Source organism: Glandiceps talaboti, chromosome 20 (assembly GCF_964340395.1).
Source record: "Glandiceps talaboti chromosome 20, keGlaTala1.1, whole genome shotgun sequence".
Lineage (NCBI taxonomy): Eukaryota > Metazoa > Hemichordata > Enteropneusta > Spengelidae > Glandiceps > Glandiceps talaboti.
The window spans coordinates 12,613,570-12,635,255 of record NC_135568.1 but is presented as its reverse complement, the minus strand read 5'-3'; the positions used below and the strand labels follow the sequence as shown (position 1 = coordinate 12,635,255).

At 35.7% G+C, this 21,686-nt stretch overlaps 1 protein-coding gene across 1 annotated transcript in view; it reads right to left on the bottom strand.

The window, feature by feature from the left end:
• Window positions 1–3,371: 3,371 nt before the first annotated feature.
• LOC144450559 (uncharacterized) overlaps window positions 3,372–21,686 on the bottom strand; it is an 87,563-nt gene continuing 69,248 nt past the window's right edge. The window contains exons 6-17 of the mRNA XM_078141203.1: window positions 13,937–17,947; window positions 13,592–13,771; window positions 12,957–13,100; window positions 12,031–12,108; window positions 11,450–11,524; window positions 10,782–10,956; window positions 10,266–10,399; window positions 9,732–9,893; window positions 7,800–8,121; window positions 6,903–7,062; window positions 6,566–6,660; window positions 3,372–4,497 (exon numbers count right to left, since the gene is read on the bottom strand). Of these exons, the coding sequence (XP_077997329.1) occupies window positions 4,424–4,497; window positions 6,566–6,660; window positions 6,903–7,062; window positions 7,800–8,121; window positions 9,732–9,893; window positions 10,266–10,399; window positions 10,782–10,956; window positions 11,450–11,524; window positions 12,031–12,108; window positions 12,957–13,100; window positions 13,592–13,771; window positions 13,937–17,947 (5,610 nt within the window). The 3' untranslated portion in view covers window positions 3,372–4,423. The remainder of the gene's footprint in view (window positions 4,498–6,565; window positions 6,661–6,902; window positions 7,063–7,799; window positions 8,122–9,731; window positions 9,894–10,265; window positions 10,400–10,781; window positions 10,957–11,449; window positions 11,525–12,030; window positions 12,109–12,956; window positions 13,101–13,591; window positions 13,772–13,936; window positions 17,948–21,686) is intronic.

The window sequence follows — 21,686 nt, the reverse complement described above, 5'->3', positions numbered from 1 at the left end:
AAGTTGAGACGTTTTGTGATTTTTCAAAAAAGTATTAACTGGTTTATAAAACTCTATGAACATAAAGTGCATGTGGAAATAATTCTAACATGTAATGATGAAACAAAGAAGTCTAAAAATCAACGTCCCAATTTTTGGACAAAAGTGTTGTATAAGTCGTAATAAATGCAGGACTTTATTGCCAAGTACACAACCTTCTTCACAATGTAATGAATGTTCATGGACTCTAGGTTCATAGTTATTCAAATTATTCTTTTCTACGACATTTTTTGACTCTGTGAGTAGACTTTTCATTAATTCCTCCAAATGCATGGCAAAAATTTATAATTCTTGTGGATGTTTTGTACATAAACAATTTTCAGATTTTCGGGTTCAAGAAACCATCGGCATCTTAAAATGATTAACTTTTGAAGAATTATTCCTTATCTATGTTTATCTTGGTGGGTTGTTCATTTTATTTCACATCCTATGTATATCATACTTTTTGAGAAGAGACATCCTAAAATTATTTGTCTTTTAATAAAACTAAGACTCTCGGTGAAAGAAAATGTATTTCTGTCTCCGTTTTAATTGTGTACTCCACAATATTATTGTTTCTATTTTGAAAAAAGGGCATTTTTTGTATTAGATTTATTCAGGGATAAAATGACAATTTTTTATTTTTTTATACAAACATGGAATTATTGAATTTGTAAGATACACTAGAGTATAGCTACACCTCCATGACAACATTATTTACATGTACATGGGGGAGGGGTGGGCTATGATGAAGTAATGCTTGTCATTCTTAGTACATAGCGATGGGAGGAGGGGGGCCTACAAAAACACTTGTCACTTTTTTGAATACATGATTACATTGCTGCGCCAAAGCAATGACAAAATATAGCAAATCAAATTACGAAAATATGACACTATCAAAAATTAATACCATACATATGACCTTTGACACATTATGACATCACTGACCTTTAACCTAGACTATTTTTGAAAACCAACGACAAGTAACAACTCCATCTCTGTAGAGCAGGATTGCAATACAAAATGGTGGTGCTAGTTTTCTTAATGTGATAATAATAATACTGGAATTATTTGAGTTTTTTTCTGAAAAATTGTACACACAAACTCTAAACTTTTAAAGTCTGTGTTATTGCACATAAAAATAATCATACGGCTACTACAATTGTCAAAACTAAGCACAACATGACACTAAACCACCACAACATACAAACATCAAAATGTGCCAAATACTGAAAACATAAAATACATGAATACATAAGTTAACATACAAGTACACAAAAACTGGAATCTATAATATGAGAACATAATTATATACACTCTTGGCAGTGGTGGCTTTCAGGCAGTAAAAAATTTTTCTCTGTTTTTTCCTTGTTTTTGGTTGTCTTCCTGTTAATATTCTCGTAAGAAAACTTCCTTTGTTCATCCAATCTTACAACTACAGACAAAATCGAAAGGAATTTACGATATTCAAAGCATGAGATTTTCTCATTGTCGTACCGACCATGGCTTTCTTTACACATATACGGCACCATCTGAAACGCATCACCAAAATGAAAAATTTGCTCTTGGATTTTCTACCTATTCAGACATTAATACATCTCTTTCCCTTTTATATATATACAGAGTATAAAATGTTCCCAAAGTTTTGATCCCCTTCCCCAATTTCCGATACTCTTGATTATTACACCAAAGTGGTGTCATTTCTCTGTAAAAAAAAAAAAAAAATTTCATCTTATACCAAAATATGGGCAGTGGGGAGAATTTGTGGTTTAACTTTTGCTTCCTTTCTAATGGCTATAATTTATGATTGCATATATTAATATTTCAAATCCAGATTTCAAAAAGTGTGGTTACTATAGTGATTCTCAAGGTAGGAAGTTGAGGGTTAAAGATCAACATGCTAGGTTAAGGCCACCTAACTTACTCATGATAAGTATTGTCATCAAAAGGAGTAAACTTATAGTCATGCATGCATGCATTCTTGTAATTTGCTTGGAGACTCAAATATTTTTATTCCAGTTTTTTTTTTATATTGTTTGAGGATGACAAGATTAATTTTCTGTTTTTCTAAGACTGCATCATTTTGCTGTCCCCATCACATATTTCTCATTCATCCCGTTTCCAAATTACTCATAATCCACTCCCAAAAGACAAGTATAAAAAGGTAATTTTTGAATTTGAAGACAATTGAATATACTGAGATGTCTTCAAAAATTGATGACATAGTACACACTATTTGATGACACATGAGCTACATGTACATAAGACTTCAAGATTAAATTTGAATACACTGAGTTGTCTCCAAAATTGATGACATAGTACACACCATTTGATGATGCATGAGCTACATAAGATTTCAAGGGTAAATTTGAATACACTGAGTTGTCTCCAAAAATCGATGACATAGTACACACTATTTGAGAACTAAGGAATCCGTAAGACTTCCAGGATTTTCGGTAAATTTGAATGTACTGGCATACTCCTTAGATTGATGACATAGTACACACAAAATGATGACTAATGAGTGACTAATTCTAAATTCACATACCTATACACCACAATGTTAACTAAATGTATTACATATAGTCCGATACAAATATTTGTGTATGCCAAGTTGAAATGTTGACCATTTTTATATGTTTTTTTTTCTATTTCTATCAAAAAAGTTGTAATATAAAAAGTGTATTAGCTATTGCTGTTATTTTACATATTTTCAGTTTCCAATGAAGTATGTTTCGTTTACTTAATAAAGTTCTGCTAAACACATCATTGGAGTACAAGTCGTCAAATGGCCACATAATATGCTACTAGTGACCTCACCCGGCCTGCAATTGGGATTGTTACAGCACCACCTTGAGTTCAAAACCACATATTGATCAAACATTTGTTTATGATTTCAAATTCTGAATACATTTGATATATCGCCCTCTGGAGGTGAGCTTCATCAGATGTTTCCTAACTAGTCTGAATTGATGTTAGCCTGAGTGCTGGTCCTTCCTCTTGGCCATTTCATTCCCTACGGAACCAGACACAGCCCATGGAGGATGACTAACAGCAAGCTTGACATTTTTTTTCTAAATGTTGTATCTGAAGCAGGTGTTAGATCCTAATATGGTAATTTGCAAGTCGCAAGGTATTGTAATCCAGATGTTACATGCTACAATATGGTAATGTCCCAATCAACACCAGATATTATGTCAACAGGTTTTAGATGCTACGATATGGTAATTTACAACTGACATTATGTTGACAGGTGTTCAGTGCTACAATATGGTAATTTATTAGTCAACAGATATTGTATAAACATGTGTTTGGTGCTACACTATGTTAATTATTTGAAAATGAACCTACAGTGTGTCAACAGGTGTTAGGTTCTACAATGTGGTACTTGCAATTAAAGTCAGCATATATTGAAGAATCAGGTGTTGGATGCTACAATATATGGTAATTTGCATGTAAATTAATATTGAGTAATATGCACATAAACCAGGTGAAAGTAGTATGACAACCAACCAGCTCTTTCTGCTGCTTCATTCCAATAAGGAGTACGACACAGCATAAGAAAGATGGCTGACACAACCCAAGATGTAAAATTTCTGTCTTTCAATCGAGAGTGAGCTAATATGAGAATGGTTGAGATTAGATGAGATACTGAAAACTAGTATCTGCCATGGATTATGAATCCAGGATGACAGATGTGGTGTGACATGACCTTTGACCTTTCACTGTAGCGTAAGTACATTTGCCAGTGACAGTTCTAATGTAATTTAATAAATATTTTTAAAATGTATCGCCTATATTATATCCTGTAAGTGTAGATATATACTAAATATTACTACTTTACCCTTTAATATGGACACTAAATATGTACATTACAAAAGACACTCACTTGGTTGTTGTAGAAACACAAACAGTATTTCCCCCTTTTGAGCCGATCAGAAAGCTAATTTAGGTGATGTATGATAAGTCAGATTAAAAAAGAAATATTTTGGCAGTGATTGCATAAAGGGTTTCAGATGCTGGTATTCCATCAAGCACATTTCACATATTTTGATGATGTCACCAGTTATTGTGTTCTTTCTTTATGACATCCCAGGGTGTGATCACGTCTTCTGATGATGCCATACATTAACGTGGTCTTCCTGAAATCTCTGGTTATGATCACATCCTTTGATGATGTCACAAGTTGTGTTCTTTCTTCACATCTGGTTAGGATCACATTTTCTGATGATGTCACAGGTTATTGTGCTCTTTTTTATGACATCTCAGGCTATGAGCACATCTGTTGATGATGTAATAGCTTGTTGCGTTCTTCATGACATTACTGATTGTGATCACATTTGTTGACGGTAATTAACACTTCCTTCCTAAAATCACTGACCTAAAGTTTTCCATTTTGATGTCTTCACCTCAAAGTTGTGACTATTTGTACTCTGTTTGGTTTCTTATCAAGGTAGTACTGCGTCCGACTTGAAGATCCTGCAATATGAAGGTCAAAGGTCAAGGTCATCACATGTTAAATCATAATTAATGACGACAAGGCCATTTGTATTGTCACTATCGTTTCACTTACATTTTGGTCTTCATGCAAATTATCCCGAAATTCTACATTCCGAACATTTTTGTGAGCATTTTGATGCCGCAACACTTGAACTGAGTGTTCCTTTACATTATATCATTCTCACAAAATACCAATTATGCTAAAATTTTAAACTTTTCTGGACATTTTTGCGGACCAATGAACACTTTGAACACTTGAACTCATTCAATGTTGTTATTGGAGCAGTATATCTTTCAATTTTTCATTTCAATTTGTAACTTGTAACCACATTTTCACAACAGTCAAAAGTTATGCCTGCCACAAATTTTTAGACTTTTGGCTAATTTTGAATTTATCTATGTTGATAAGAATCATGTTGGAAAATGGAACGCTAGACAGGTTGTTATTTATTTAGCTAATTTGAGAGATATCTATTTTAACATGTCTCATGTTGAAAAGCTTGTTATTGGATGGGTTAGATGAATTATGCATATGGTGGGGGCTAAAAATGTGTTAATATAAATATAGCCTCTGTAGCAGGCAGGACAGTCAGTCAACCTGGTAAGTGGTCCTTCCACACAGCCTGTGAAGTCAGTAATTCAAATTCAGTATTTTTAATGGTTACCTGATTGGTTGAATAAGTAGACTTGATGCCTATATCATGTTGATTGAGATAAGTGACCCAGATGTGACCTTATTGACCATATATGGGAAATGTGACCTTTGCATAAATAACCACATGTGACCTAATTGACCATATATGGAAATGTGACCTTTGCATAAATAACCACATGTGACCTAATTGACCATATATGGAAATGTGACCTTTACACACTAATAGCCAGATATGACCTACTTGGCCATATATGGAAATGTGCCCTTTGCACAAATAACCGGATGTGACCTTATTGGCCATATATGGAAATGTGACCCTTTGCATAAATAACCACATGTGACCTAATTGACCATATATGGAAATGTGACCTTTACACACTAATAGCCAGATATGACCTACTTGGCCATATATGGAAATGTGACCTTTCCAAAAGTAACCTTAACTGTCAACACAAAATATGCTAATTTTACGGTGATTTGATAATGAGGCGTGGCCAAGAAATGCTACAATTGAGTCAATGCTGAGTATACAGGCTGTGTAGAAAGAACACATACCAGGGAGATCCACTCGACTTTCATGGGGCTATTATAAATTGAATAAGTTTTAGGGTTAAGAATAAGATAAGTCAATACAATAACATTATCCACACGATAACAGACTTGGGACAACGCAAAAACTTAAGACAACCGACAACAAAAAGTAAAATGTTTACATATTTCTAAAGCGCTACATGCAAAGAACTTTTAACCCCACCCGCCTAAATATAGAGAGGCTTCCAAGATATGTATACCTTTTTCTTTGTTATGTTGACTCCTCTTTTGAATAGAAAAAAGACAAAAAATTGTAGAAAAATTGACATTAGAATCATCTAAAAATTCAGTATTTGTTTTCGTATGATAGCAAATTTCAAAATCATTATATTAAAAAGATGAAAAATGGTGCAATAGATTATGAAACGTGAAAAGGGTTTATTAGTTCAGCGAGAAAAAAAGTTTATTGGTGATAAATGGCTATGAAAATTGGTAAAAGCTTGCTGGTTATATCGTGAAGCTGACATTTAGGGATGTTTTTTGAAGCAATAAGAATGAAGCCGCTGGTAGATAAGGTATTAAGCAATGAGTGATAACTCAATATGAGCTAGCGTAAGCTTGTAATACTCTTTCAGATCTTGCCACAAGTTATAGCTGCCAAGTGATGGATTTGTGCCATGCAGGTGAATAAACCTTGGAACCAGGCGGCATAAATGGCACACACAGAGGACTAGACTTTTACCCTTGAAAATTGCAGCTGGCCAAGGTCAAGATCCACTCCCTAGATCACACACACCTCCACGCAATACAGTGTTCTCAGGTTCAAGTGTTTTGAGACAAAATATTCGTGTGATAGTTTACCCTTGAAAGACCGCTCCCCTGGTTGTTCACTTCTGCTGTCTCCAGAGGGCTCCCTCACTGACTGTCCACTTGCTGAACCACTTTTGCCTGTAGATCTGATGTAGAAAGACAGAACATGCTTGTAGAAAAGTTATTTTTGTATGCATATTTTGCCTGGTATTTTGGAGATACTGTGTGAAATGAATTTTGTGCATGCGACAGGGCATAAAATCATCTTTGCATGCCGTAACTTGCTCGTCACTTGTATATTTGGATTCCCTAACTCATTTGTCATTTGTACCTTTGGACCCCATAACTTAGTTAACTGTCACTTGTATAATTGGACTCCTTAACTTACTTGTCACTTGTATCTTTGGATGACCGTTTTTCGAACATCGCTGCAATTCCTTTGACAGATCCACGACGGCGATGTTTTGATTTTTTCACTTCTCCACCTTCAGTCTTCTGTGATTTCTTGGATTGTTTGCTGTCACTACCTCCAGCTGCACCATGCTCTTCTACAAGATAAAATAAAATTGGCTCTCAAAAGTCACTCAATTCTGAAGTTTTTTGTTTTGTTTGTGTTTGTGTGTGTCACACATCTTTTAAAAATAAATACAGTAAATGTGACTTTTGGCAGATGATATTCAGTAGTTACCTGTCAATTGGTGCCTCATTTGCATATCAGTATGAATTTGTGCCTCATTTACATATCTCTGTGTCAATTGGTGCCTCATTTACATATTTCTATATTCATATTGTTAACGCTTCTAAGTAATTAGCATATATTCCAGTTTTAGCTTTTTGGATCGCCATAGTGATGACAAAGCCAACAATCTCCACAATTTTTTTATACTCATAATTATTAGCCATCTAAGTTTAAAGACAGAAATGGCTCTTTTTTGAAGGATTACTGTTAATATTAATGAGTTTGTCATATTACAAATTTAGACATGTTGTGTAAGTGAGCTCCCTAACTTACTTGTCACTTGAATATTTGGACTCCTTAACTTATCTGTCCCTTGTATAAGTGAGCTCCCTAACTTACTTGTCACTTGTATATTTAGACTCCTTAACTTACTTGTCACTTGTATATTTGGACTCCTTAATTGTATCATGGGATACAAGTAAATTAAGAAATCGTGGTTACATTTGCATGAACAATGGTTGCCTGGCTACAAACACTACCTTTTCCATAGTCTAAAGAAGGCAAAAAATATTTGATACACATTAGGTAATTTTGACATGTACTTACCCGTACTTGATGATGCCCTGGATTTAAGCGGTGATGTCAATCTCTTTAGAAACCCTTTCTTTTTAGAGCTCGATTCTTCCTTTTTATGTTTGGGATGCACGTGAAGAGTAGCTGGTCTCTTTTGAACAGTTATCCTTTCCTCCAGAGGCTGTTCAGGTATTTTTTCACTTTGTATTCTCCGTGGCGGTAGAACAGGGCTGGCTTCAGCTCTGATTGGAAGACTAGAGTCCAGGGAATACTGCGCACTGTACTTTTTAGCGCCCCCTATAGATCCCCTGCTGGCTTGATTTAAGGCTGCTATTCTTGCTTCAACTGATAACACCTGTTGCCATAGTAACAGAAACATCAGGAGATATTACTTCATTTCATATACATGTATGGAGTAAAACACTTTTCAATTGTTTTCAACAGATACAATCCGTTGCCATAGTAATAGAAGACATGAGAAATTTTGAATAATTTTGGCTTAGATTTGAAATCCCACTACTTCATTCTATGTTAAATATATACTGAACATTGACTATAGAGGGGGCTATTTCATCATTTGTTAAGTCCCTACTAGACTGGGTTGTGATTTTTACACATATAAACTAATAATTGAAAATTTTGTCACAAAATCAGTTTTATAGATTATCTAAATTCTAGATGAGAGCTGTATTTATCTAGGCTTTTTTCCACATGACTCTGTAGGGTTGGGGTGAAATAAGTATATTTTAACCTGACACAAAGGTAATCATATCATATCATATATCATATATATTGTATCGTATCATACCGTACTGTACCATATCATATCATACTATATCATATCATATCATATAGCCTATGAGCTGATCTTGAGTCAAATACCAAAATTGCAATAGTCAAATGTCCATTAGACTGAGCATGTATACAGTTACTACTACAGATTGGGGGTTTTTTTGCTTTTTTTTTGCTTTTTTCACTAAATATGCAAAGTCCATAAAGTTGCAAATCATAAAGTTACACACACTGTAACCCTTGAACTATGCTTTATACCACAGGTATTAAATTGTTATGGAAATACTTTTAGGTCTGTACCCAAAACATGGAAAATTATGAATGCCCACCATGATGTCCAGCAAATGAAAACAGTTAACCAAAACACGTTTTCAGTATATTGGAGTAATATGAAGCATTCATTGAAAAATGAAGTTAAGATGGGACTAATGTTAATGATATTACAATGAGACATGTACTGTCAACAAACTAGGGTGAACACGTCAATTAAGCAGTAATAGATATAGACAGACAGAGAGACAGACAGACAGACAGAGACAGACAGAGAGACAGACAGACAGACAGACAGACAGGCATAATAAGACAGACGGACAGATGCTCAGAATGTTCTATTCCATGTTTATCTGAGTTGATGATGATGTCACCATGAATCAAATGACAACCCCTCACCTATTAACATAAAATAAAACTACACACTTACTATTTGTGAAATAAAATACTGGTGCGGTGCAGTGCACACAGGAAGAAAATATTTAGTAACAAAAAAATTATGACATACACATTAGGTCAAAATAAAAACAAAATAAAACAAAATAAAACAAACAATTAATTATTACGTTTTTCAATTACATATTGTGAATCTTGGTATCCATGCTACTTGAAAACTGTGCAAATTTATTCTGCATCGGGTGCCATCTTGAATGATGCATTATGGGAAATGTATCATTCCACTGAATTAATCACTATTATGGAAACAACCTGCCATTGTCACTTTGAATCGTCATGGTTACCATGACCGTTGAAGGAGGGGTCTCCAACTGAACACCCCAGATTTGCTAGCACTGTATGCTACAAATACTGCCTATATCGTCCTTTGCATCTGAGCATGCTCTTTTAGGATTTGCATCTGGGCATGGATTTGTATTTGAGCGTGCTCAGTTTGGACGTCCTTACCTGTCGTTCACTCTGTGCTACTTGCGCTATTGCTAGTGCTACCTTGTCTTCTAAATCTAATAGTTGTTGTTCAGGTGAGTTTTCATTGATGTCCTCAACTTGGTTTTCTAGTTGTTTCACTTTATCCTCCAACGAGAACACCTTCCCTGCTGACATGTAAACCTGGCAGATGAAAAAAGAAAAGAAAATTCAAGACTTTAGCGTACAGCTACTTTGATTTCAAGATCAGCTTTGATAGATGAAATGTAACTGCACTATTCAACACAGTCTCTGTACTTGCAATACCAATGCTGAGACACCTGCACGCACATAAAATTACATTATCATAATGTTCAACAATTGTTGAAAAATGGTACCCTCTAATTACATTATAAACAGTGCCCTCTACTGTCATTAATAATAAATAGCGCTTTCTAGTGGCACGAATAATGAATAGCGCCATCTGGTGGCATGAACAATAAATTAGGAAGGCCTGGAAAATAAATACCACCCTCTAGTGGTATGGCTCTTTGGGTACTCTCCAGTACTACTCACCCTTTCTTCAATTGCAGCAACTTCATCATGTACTTTAGAGCCTGAGCTTCTAGTGCTGGATGATCTTTCTAGAGGTTCCACTGTAATATCTGGTTCCATCACTTCTAATTTGATGTCTAACCAGTGCTGTTTTTCTATTGAGGGTGAAAGGTCAGAGGTCAAAATCTCAAGTAAATGTAATTTGCATCATATTCACAAGATTGTTAAAACTTGTAATTTAGAGATGGAAAGGTCGGAGGTCAGAATTAAGTACAATGCTATCTGATACTGTAGATGACTCATTATATTCGTATATGGTAATTTTGTGTTTGTAAAGATCAACTATGCTGCACTCAAGTTGTGACAATGTCTCACAGAGAAGTAGGCTCAACGATTTGTCAGTCTGAGCTGCTGTTGTAGGTAGTTTGCGACCAGTAATCAAAGAAATGTAACAACACCAAACCTTCCAGTCTAGACAGAAAAGGAGATAAAAAGAAAGAAATCAAAGAGGCTTAGATGACACAACAGGAAGTTTACCTTCTCTTGGTTCTTCTTCTTCTTCACTAATGTGTAATCTTGTCAGTGGTTCCCCATCATCATTGTCGGAATTACTTCCTGCGGCTCCTTGCTCATCTGAGATGAACTTCTCAGTGGATGAGATCACCTTGAGTGCTGTGTCAGTAATCATTCTGACTGCTGAGGCTGCACTTTTCTGTGATTATCGAAAAAGCCAGACATCAAATATCAACTAATGTTCACTAACCTTGCAAAAGTAGATGTCAAGTTTTGTACACTAAACTTGCTTACATTACAGTAGCCGAATATATAGCGTCATCATGAGCCTATTCCTGATGAATGTCAGTGTACACAATGCCCATAAACTAGTTACCAACCTCAATCATTTTTTAAAGAAGTGTCACAAAAACGCACCCAGATGAGGAAAAATGGGGGCTAAATGGACAATAAATAGCCCTCTCCAGTGGCAGAGATAATAAACGGCACCAATTTGTGACAAAGATGGCAAACAGTGCCCTCTAGTGGTAGAAATGATAAACAGCATCTTCAAGTGGGCATAATATATAGTGCCCTCTAGCAATATGCATAAATGTATGCCATTGTATTGCAATGACTAATATAGGTGACTAACAAAGTTGACTTGGACACCTTACAACAAACAACTGATGAAATGACACAAGAAATCTTACTTCAGTTTCAGTGTTGTCGACTGTAGCTTCAAGCAACTCTTCTTCCAGTGCTTGAACATCTTCTACAAGTTGTTCCTGCATGAATAACACAATTTTTATCAAGTCATCCATGCAATAATAATTGAAATACACATTTGTGATGACTAAGAAAAGTAAGTGACAAATTTAATGAATTTAAAAGCTGCAATACCTGCAACCAGTGCATTTTTTTGAAACTGCCTTGTTAAATTTTACAACTTACTCTTAATATCGTACACCCTGAACAGTATTGACTCACACATGGGTAAGGTTATTTTTGTAGTTGTAAACATAACATGGTACAATAAATCTAATCAAATTGATTTTTGGGTCCGCACCCGAAAACCAACAACGCCAACATGATAATGATTTGAACCTGTTACTGTACCAGTACTATTTTTGGATACAATCGATACCCTAATTTCCATGTACACTGTTATTTTAACAATTTTCAGTGAATATATCATTGTTATCTGATGGAAATAATTACACTCCAGTTACAACTAATGCAGCTTGAACACTGAATGTGCCTTGCGGACCACTTTTGTTTCTTATTTTTTTACCTGTGGTTTCTTAACTTCATCAGTTACTGGTCTATCCTCTGGTTGGAAATTCACCTCAGCAACGACTAACTGTTGACCCTGAAAATAAAAATCATTCAGAAAATACATTTCTCAAAAGAATAAAACTCTTGTAAAAGCATCAATCATAACGGTGGTTTTTAAACTTTGACAAAACGCACACAAAACATTAATCTTTGGTAAGAAAAGGGTGACATCACAACATCAAACATTTTGCCAATGACGTCCAGGCTATTCTTAAATGGGAACACTGCTCCAGGAAATAACAGCATTTTCAGAAACTATGGGTTTTAGAGTCATTTCATGATTTTACATCACCTACTACATTACAAGCAATTTCAGAGAAACATCAAGTTGAAGTTGTCCTTCATTAGGGGATCTTTGGTGTGGGCCATGTTTTGCTATGGGTGTCAGGAGATATGCATATGTAATAGGTGATCAATGAATATTCATGACTACTAAGTAATATTACCTTCAGTGAAAACATGAATATTTATGAATTTTTTTACTCAAGTCATGAATATTCATTGTTCAACCATTGCATAAACATTTCTGCTGACTCCAATGAGGCAATGTGGCCCACAACAAAAATCTCCAAATGTGAGACAATGTTTTTTCTGAAATCGTGTGTAATGTAGGTTATATAAAATTACTCCAGAATCTAAAGTTCATGAAAGTACCTTTGATATTCCCTTTAAAGAGTTTATAAACACTTTTAATTAGATGATATTAGTGCAATTAAACTTTAATTAAACTATTCTGTAAAATGTTAATGTTGATGCAGTATTTTGATGACACTAAAATCACCATTATATGTACAGTTGTTGACAGTACTTTTCACGTTTTTATAGAAATACTTCAGAATAACAAATCCCTTCTAAATCAAAATTTCAGGGTATAATATATACCTGTTTTAGTTCGACCGGAGGAGCTGCTGCCATTTCTGTATCACTGGTACCACTTTCCTGTGAAGGCTCATCCATAACGACTTGTTTCTCCAGTCTGGAAATAACAGCTTCAAGTTCCTCAACTTGATCATGGAGTTCTCTCATCTGATACAAATAAAACAAATAGACATACATAGGTTTAGTTCAATGTCAAATCATATTACTGATCATTATCATTGTGATCTCTGTCATACCACATTTTTTAGGGTGGTGATACCTACCCTACGAGTTCCCAGTCATTTTACCAGGGTCCCCTACCAGTGTTTTTGTTAAGGGTGGTAAGTAGGTAAAATCTGAGTTTACCAAGGTCCCTTACAAGCATTTTTGTCAAGGGTGGTAAGTAGGTAAAATCTACCTGTGAGTTCTCCCCAGTCATTCTACCAGGGTTCCCTCCCAGTGTTTTTGTTAAGGGTGGTAAGTAGGTAAAATCTATGTGAGTTTCCAAGTCATTTCATCAAAATTCCCTACCTTCGTTTGGTTATGGGTCGTAAGCAGGTAAATGTAGCTGAGTGCCCATGTCAATTTTGTCACTGGTAGATACAAGTAAATTTATTAGATAATTTCTGTAATGGCTGTATTAACTTTAACTTCCCTACCTGAGTGGCTGAGGTCAAGACATCTTCGGCTGATTCCAATACTTCACCCTGTTTCAATGACATCTTCTTGGTCAAGTTGTCAATCTCTAAACTTTCTTTCTTCTTTGGTGATGCTTTTGGTGATGGTGGTGGAGTTGGTCGGTGTGGTCTCTCCATATCTTTTATCCCACCCCCTGATCTCTTGAAAGAGTCTTCATAGATGGTTGCCATGGCAGTAAAGTCAAGTTCGTCATCAGAGGATGAAATAGATAGATCATCGTCATCATCATCATCATCATCATCTTCAAGAACTTCATCATCATCATCTGTATATGATGCGACTGTAGAGGATGCAATGGATCGCACCGAATCAGAATCAGCACCAAGGTCATCATGTTGACCCCGCAAAGATGTCAACCGGTCAACTCTGAAGTGACCATCTATCCCATTGCCAACTCTCTCATGTTCAAGAGTTGTATAGCCATCTATGGAATGCTCCGAATGTTGCCGTAATGTTTCTCTCGTCAAAGCAGTTACACTGATGTTACTTTCGATAGGTTGTCGTCTCTCATGGATTTCAATCTTCAAGTCATTCTCATCATTTGCATCAGTAGTAGAATCATTCTCAATGTCAGGACTTGCAGCGAGTTCATCATCATTGATGGCATAATCGATCACTGGAGCACTTTCCACAATACCAGATGTTTCCACCGGAATAACCACAACCTCCCCAATGTCAGGACTTGCAGCGAGTTCCTCATCATTGATGGCATAATTGATCACTGGAGCACTTTCCACAATACCAGATGTTTCCACCGGAATGACCATAACCTCCTCAACGACTGGACTTTGGGAGGGATCTTCCTCATTGATGGCATTATCGATCATTGGAGTACTTTCCACAATACCAGATGTTTCCACCGGAATAACCATAACCTCCTCAATGTCAGGACTTGCAGCAAGTTCCTCATCATTGATGGCATAATCGGTCACTGGAGCACTTTCCACAATACCAGATGTTTCCACCGGAATAACCATATCCTCCTCAACGACTGGACTTTGGGAGGGATCTTCCTCATTGATGGAGTAATCTGTCATTGGAGCACTTTCCACAATACCAGATGTTTCCACCGGAATGACCATAACCTCCTCAATGACTGGACTTTGGGATGGATCTTCCTCATTGATGTCATAATCGATCATTGGAGCACTTTCCACAATACCAGATGTTTCCATCGGAATAACCATATTCTCCTCAACAACTGGACTTTGGGAGGGATCTTCCTCATTGATGGAGTAATCTGTCATTGGAGCACTTTCCACAATATCAGATGTTTCCACCGGATTAACCATAATGTCCTCAATGACTGGACTTTGGGAGGGATCTTCCTCATTGACAGAGTAATCTGTCATTGGAACACTTTCAACAATGACAGGTGTTGCTGCTACAATTATCATTTCCCCTTCCATCACTGGACTTGGAGAGGGATCCTCATCATTGGCAGTGTAATCAGTTTCTGGAGCACTTTCTGAGACTGGTGGTGGAGCCTGCATAATCAATACCTCTTTTACCTGTGGATGCATACTACTTACATCATCCACATGCTCACTAGGAATGGCTTCCTGCATGTCACTGGAAGATACACGCAAATCTTCAACCTCTTCTTTCTTGTCTACAATTTCCTCTTCAGTGCCTGTAAAACTTACTACCTCTTCATTTTCCTCTCCCTCAACTTCAACTTGTTGATAACTATTCTCAGGTTCTTCTATTACACTGTCCTCAGATGGTGCTATCTCATGGCTAATGTCAAGTTCATATTCTGTTGGTGATGGTTCCTGTACCACAACGACTGGCATGGAGTCCATATAATTACCATTAGTGTCATCACTCGGGGAGCGATGCATGTGTCCCTCAAATGCAACATCCTCTGGCCCCTCAAACTCTGCGCTTGCTTCTAGGCTGGCAGGATTAGACAAACCTTCTGCATCACTACTAGGCCTACTTGATCCAGAAGCTCTCTGTTCTAATTCAAGGATCTCAATGGTTGGTGATCTACTAATAGAACTATCGCTATCAGCTCCTGATTCAGCATCATCTCTAGATTCAGACTTAATATTTTTTGTTTCAAGATCATCAGTGTAAGCATGTTCAGTTTCAACAACAAAGACTTTTGTAAGTGCTTCTACAGCAGGTGGAGATTTCCTCACATCAGGTGACAGAGATGGCTCAGTTATCTCAATAGTTGGAACTCCATCTATGTTATCTTCGATATCTTCATCACTGACTTCTATGACAATATCACTGATATCCTTTAGATGTTGACCAGTGACTGCACTTTCATACGATGGCGGTACTAGATCCTCTGTTGCACTGTCATCATCACTATAAACAGCGATAAACTGTTGGCGTCTGTCATGGATATCCAAGTGCATGACTGGTTCATTATCAACTGTTGATTCTAAGGAGATCTCATAGTGTTCTACTAGCTCATTATCATCACTGTCAAGATCATGACTTCTAACATCTTTCACAGGAGGCAGAGTACCTGGCAGAGGGGGAGGTTGGCTGGATAGGGTGTCTTGATGAATTGAGGGTACAACATCTTCCTCAATATCAGAATCACTGTCGCGTAATTCTCCTGACGGGACCACATCCTCAGGCTCTACATCACTGTCACTTAGGATATGATATCTTTCATCTGGATATCTTGAATCATAAACAATATCTCCATCTTGGATATATCCATTCTGCTGTCCTCCTGCATCAGGTTCAGCATCGCTATCACTCAGAATGTGGTATCTTTCATCCTGGTATCTCTGGTCCTGAACAACATCTGCATCAAGCACATACTTGCCATGTGAGTCTACTTCTGCACATGGCGCATCATCATCACTATCACTGTAGATGTGGGCATCATCTCCATCTTGCTGTATATATCTCCCATCCTGAACAACATCAGGAAGGTCTCTCTCTTGTACACTTTCTCTTTCTTCTTCCTTCACAAGACTATAAACTCCCTCCTCATCCTCATCTACAGCAAAGTGCTTTTCATCAAATTCTGGCAGAAACATGACTGTTGCTTCTTGCTCAGGAAGTATCGACTTCTCTGCTGTTTTCTCTGCAATTGCCTGAATCATCTCCTTAGTGTCTGTTTCCTTGGCAACTTCATCCAATCTGTCACACATAGCTATTACATAATTGACAAGTGACTCTATCACTTCTCTGACAACTCTATCAATTGCTTCCTTTTCTTCAGCTAGAGTATCTTCATTGATTTCTTCCAGAAGCTGTTCAGATTTAGAGAGTTCTTCTTCAACGACACTTGCCTCAGTCTCTCTTTCCTTGTCACTTGTTATTCCAAATTGTTCAGGCTCTGATAAAGGAGACAAATATTCTAAATTTGAATCAGTTGAATGTTCTGAAGCTGCCGCCGATCGCCTATCCCAATCGCTCTTTGAATAATCATCCGAGTTTTCCTGGGAATACTTTTGCAATTTGTCAATGAATTCAGGAGATTGGATGCCACCTGTTGGTGTAAAATAACCTTCACTTTTCAATGTTTCTGAACTAGCACTTGCAGACATTTGTAGATTTTCTAGCTCTGGCTCGAGATCATCTGAAGTATTAAAGTCGTTTGATCCTTCAGAGGCATTAGAGGCCATGCTAGGAGGAGGCGTCGCTGGAGAAGATATGTTACTTTGGCTGCTCTCTGAAGGAAAATGAGTTTCAACACTTGTTGCTGAGTCTAAAGAGTCAGATTTTGACTTTAACGTTTGCAGACCTAAATCCGTTTCAAAGTCTGGTTCCTGCTCTCCCCCTTCACTCAGAAAATCGGTAGAGATAGCAGTATTGACGTCCTCCTGTGCAGTGTAAGAAACTACCTCTTCTACTACTGGAATATTTTCTTGAACCATTGAATCTGCTGTGCCAAGATCACTGTTTACTAAACTCTTATCTTCTCCACCATCTAGAGCATCTCTTGGCCAAGCTTCTCTCCCACTCTTTAGACCATGCATAAACCTGTCATCCTCTGATGTACCTACTCCTTGATCCACTGCTGCCGAATCAGGTGGAGGGGCACCGCTCATAACAGTATCCTCTCTAATAGGTGATAACTGTCCGCCATCTTCAGGTGAACTTGGTTCAACGTAGGTTGGGGTTTCGCTGAATCTAACCTTTTTTGGGCTTTCTAAGACGGATGCCTTGTTTTCTTCACCTATGATGAGATCGGGAGGTGCAGTTTTCGTTTCACTCTCTTCCAACTTTGGTAATGTTTCTATCGGAGGCGTAATCTGTTCTTCTATAGGACTAGGTATGCTTCCTACTATGCCATTGTCTGGGTCTCTTGAGAAATGCTTGCGTCTGTGGTGTTTGCCCTGTGGGGAAAAGCAGAAAATGTAAATTAATAGCAGTGAGTTGATGAAAAAGGCAATCAATTATTTAAATATGGAAAACAATTTTACAAAGATCACAAGCCCCAAGCAACTGTACTGAGCCATTTATTAGATGTGCAGTTTGTAACTCTTCAACTTTTGACGATAAATGTTACAACACATCAAAATTTTGAATTTGATCATGATTTAGAAATAAATAAGCTTCTTGTCCCTCTATCTTTAGGATTCTTTTTTTATCTTAACTAACATAATCAGTTTATTTACCCCAAATAAAGATAACAGTGGGTAAACTGGGAGTCAGGAAATAGCTTACAGCTAGTCTGGGCCTGTCCCCTCACATATTTATATACAGAAATTTTTAACTCGTCTAATTTCACCTCATGATGATTCAGAAATAAATTTGCCTGTAGTTTTTTTGTTTATAATCTTTTTATATATAATTCTAATGTTTATATTTCAACTCAGAATCACGATGACTCAGAAAGAAATTTGCTTCCAGTTCCTCTGTCTTATAATTTTTTTTCATCTGACATCATTTTTTTTATTTCACCTCATGATGATTCAGAAATAAATATGCCCTAGTTCCTTTATGTTCATATTTTTATATGAAATTCTGATGTTTTATTTCAACTCAAATCTTGATTTGGTAATAAATTAGCTAATAGTTCAAATATGTTTATAATTTGTTTATACTAAATTCTAATGGTTTTATTTCAACTCAAATCTTGATTTGGTAATAAATTAGCTAATAGTTCAAATATGTTTATAATTTGTTTATACTAAATTCTAATGTTTTTATTCCAACTCAAAATCTTGATGACTCAGAAATAAATTTGCTTCTATTTTTTGTCTGTTTATAATTTTTTTAAATTAAAAATCTAATGTTCATATTTCAACTCAAAATTTTGAATTACACTAGTTCAGAAATAAATTAGTTTCTAGTTCTTGTGTCTTTTGAACTTTTCACCTGAATTCATTTCTAATGTTTTTTTATTTCTACTCAAAATCTTTAATTACAATTTCGATGATTTAGATATATTCAGATTTTGTTTTTAGCTTTTTTTTAATAAATAATTCAGGATACATAGAATTCTATATGTGATTACGTCATTACTAAATCTGCCATGTGAGATAAAATTCTGAGCTACCATACATAATTTATGTTATGCCTAAATCAGCCTGAGTCAAACTTGTAATTTGATATTATTCATGCTAGATATTATCAAAAATTAATATATATGATGATTGGACTCTTTGTGGACAGTAAAATATAGTTATTTTGGAACAGTAAGTTAAAAATGACAGCGATCTTTCATTCCAATTTGATTCGATTTCAGAGAGACGCTTCACAGCTGAATAATTAAATTATTGCATGATCAAGGTCCATAGTAGATGGATTGAAATGTCGCATTCGTTTAGAATTTATCGTTCCAAAGAAACTACATGTATATTGTACTGTCCTACTGATTCTTGAACCATGAACCATATAAACAATATATTCTGCATGGATTCTTTGTGTATTGACTGAAACAAGACAGGAAGATAGTCATTTTTTTTAACTATTAAAATTTTCAACTTTATGACCCCATCCTGAAGAAATACAGATATTGCAATTAGTAGTATCATTATTATTATTAATTTGGTCAGTTTGAAACTTGATATTTTTTTCAATCAATTCAGGGCCAGCTATACTACTATCGATTCACATGTTTTTCTTTCATGATTATTTTTTCATTCTTCAGACTTTTACTGTTACATAAAAATTTGAATTAAAAATTTCCTGAAAGAGCCTACAGAAGTATGTAACTAGTGGAAGATTCAAGCTAACTCATTTATTGAACCTAAAATCAAACGAAGTTAAACTTTAAATCAAATGTCTTGAAAAAAAGAACACTGAATTATGAAATGACTTGAAAAATCACCTCCATTTTTGTGTTCATTTCGGTTCTAAAAATGAAACAACTTACAACATTAAAATTTGAATCAAACGTCTTGAAAAATACCAATAAGGTGCAAAACTAGTGGAAGATTCACACATTTTCTTAACTCATTCAAAAATCAAAGCACATCCTTAGAAATCAGTGACTTTTTCTTGGACTGAATTAATTTCTTGTCACCATTGTAGATTACAATGATGGATAGCAGTGATCATAAACAGATCTAAAGTATTAGTCACTATAAATGTATTAATAATATAATTTATAGTCTTCATGGAATAAATAAGACCTATTTTCCCAAAGCTCTATCTGGGTTCCAAGCAAATATTATAAATAAATTTGCTGGAAACTATGCACATTTAAAGATTGTATCCCCTGTCTTTTTCACAGGTTTAAAAGTCCCAGCAAAAAAAATATAAAATTCACAAATTTTTCTTCCCACTGCCTGTTTTTGCAGTTTTAGTGCATCAGCAAAAAGTAGAATGTACAGATTTTACAACTGTCTCCTTATCTGGTTTCATGCCTTGCAAAAATCTAAAATATACCAATTTTCCTGTGTCTGTGTTTGGAGTTTTAATGCCTTCGCAAAACCTAAAATTTACAGATTTTACAACCATCTCCTTATCTGGTTTCATGCCTAAGCAAAAATGTAAAATTTACAGGATTTCACAGCGTCTGTTTTTGCAGTTTTAATGCCTTCATTAAACCTAGAATTTTCAGATTTTACCAGTGTTCTCATATCAGGTTTTTGTGCCTAAAAAAGATTTACCCACTGTCTGTATTTGCAGTTTTAATGCCTTTAAGTTAGCAAAACCTAGAATTAACAACTTTCACTGGAGTCCACATATCAGGTATTCATGTCTTAGCAAAAATCTAAAATTTTACCAGTCCTCATATCAGGTTTTCATGCCTTAGCAAAAATCTAAAATTTACTGATTTAACAACTGTCTATTCTTGCTGTTTTTAGTGCCTTTAGCAAAAATCTAAAACTCGCAGTTTTCCCGCTGTCTGTGTGTGCAGATTAAAATTAATGCCTTCACAAAACCTAGAATTTAAAGATTCTACCATAGTCATCATATCAGGATTTTGTGCCTTTAGCAAAAATCTGAAATTCACACATTTTCCCACTATCTGTGTGTACAGTTTTAATGCCTTCACAAAATTTAGAATTTACAGATTTCCTAGTGTTCTTGTATCAGGTTTTCATGCCTTAGCAAAAATGTAAAATTCTGAGATTTTCCAGCTAGCAGTTTTAATGCCTTCGCAAAAACCTGGAATGTACAGGTATTACTGCAGAGTCCCCGTATCACTTTTTCATTCCTTAAAAAATTTTGAAATTGAAAATATATACCTACTTTCTATTTTTGCAATTTTAACACCTTAGCAAAATATCTCACCCTAACTGCTAGGACAACCTAACTAATCAGTAATCTAGTAAAATTTAAAATCTCAAAATTTGGGACACAGATATATGTATCACATTCAATCATTTCTATCAATTGACTCATCCCTACGATGACACCATCATTTACATATCATATGGATTTATACGACAAAGGAATTTTCAGTTAAATCAGCCTTCAGTACATCGTATATCTTAAATGAAGAGAGAACCTAAACATCTCTTTTTCACTCATGTAAAGAAAGCAACAGATTTTCTATCACTTGAAAGTCTCACCTGAAAAAAATCTCCAATCTTTACACCTTTGTGAACACACCTACAGAAATTATGACATTCACATACAGGAACACATTTTTTGTCAAAACTTCATCTCTTTTATGAA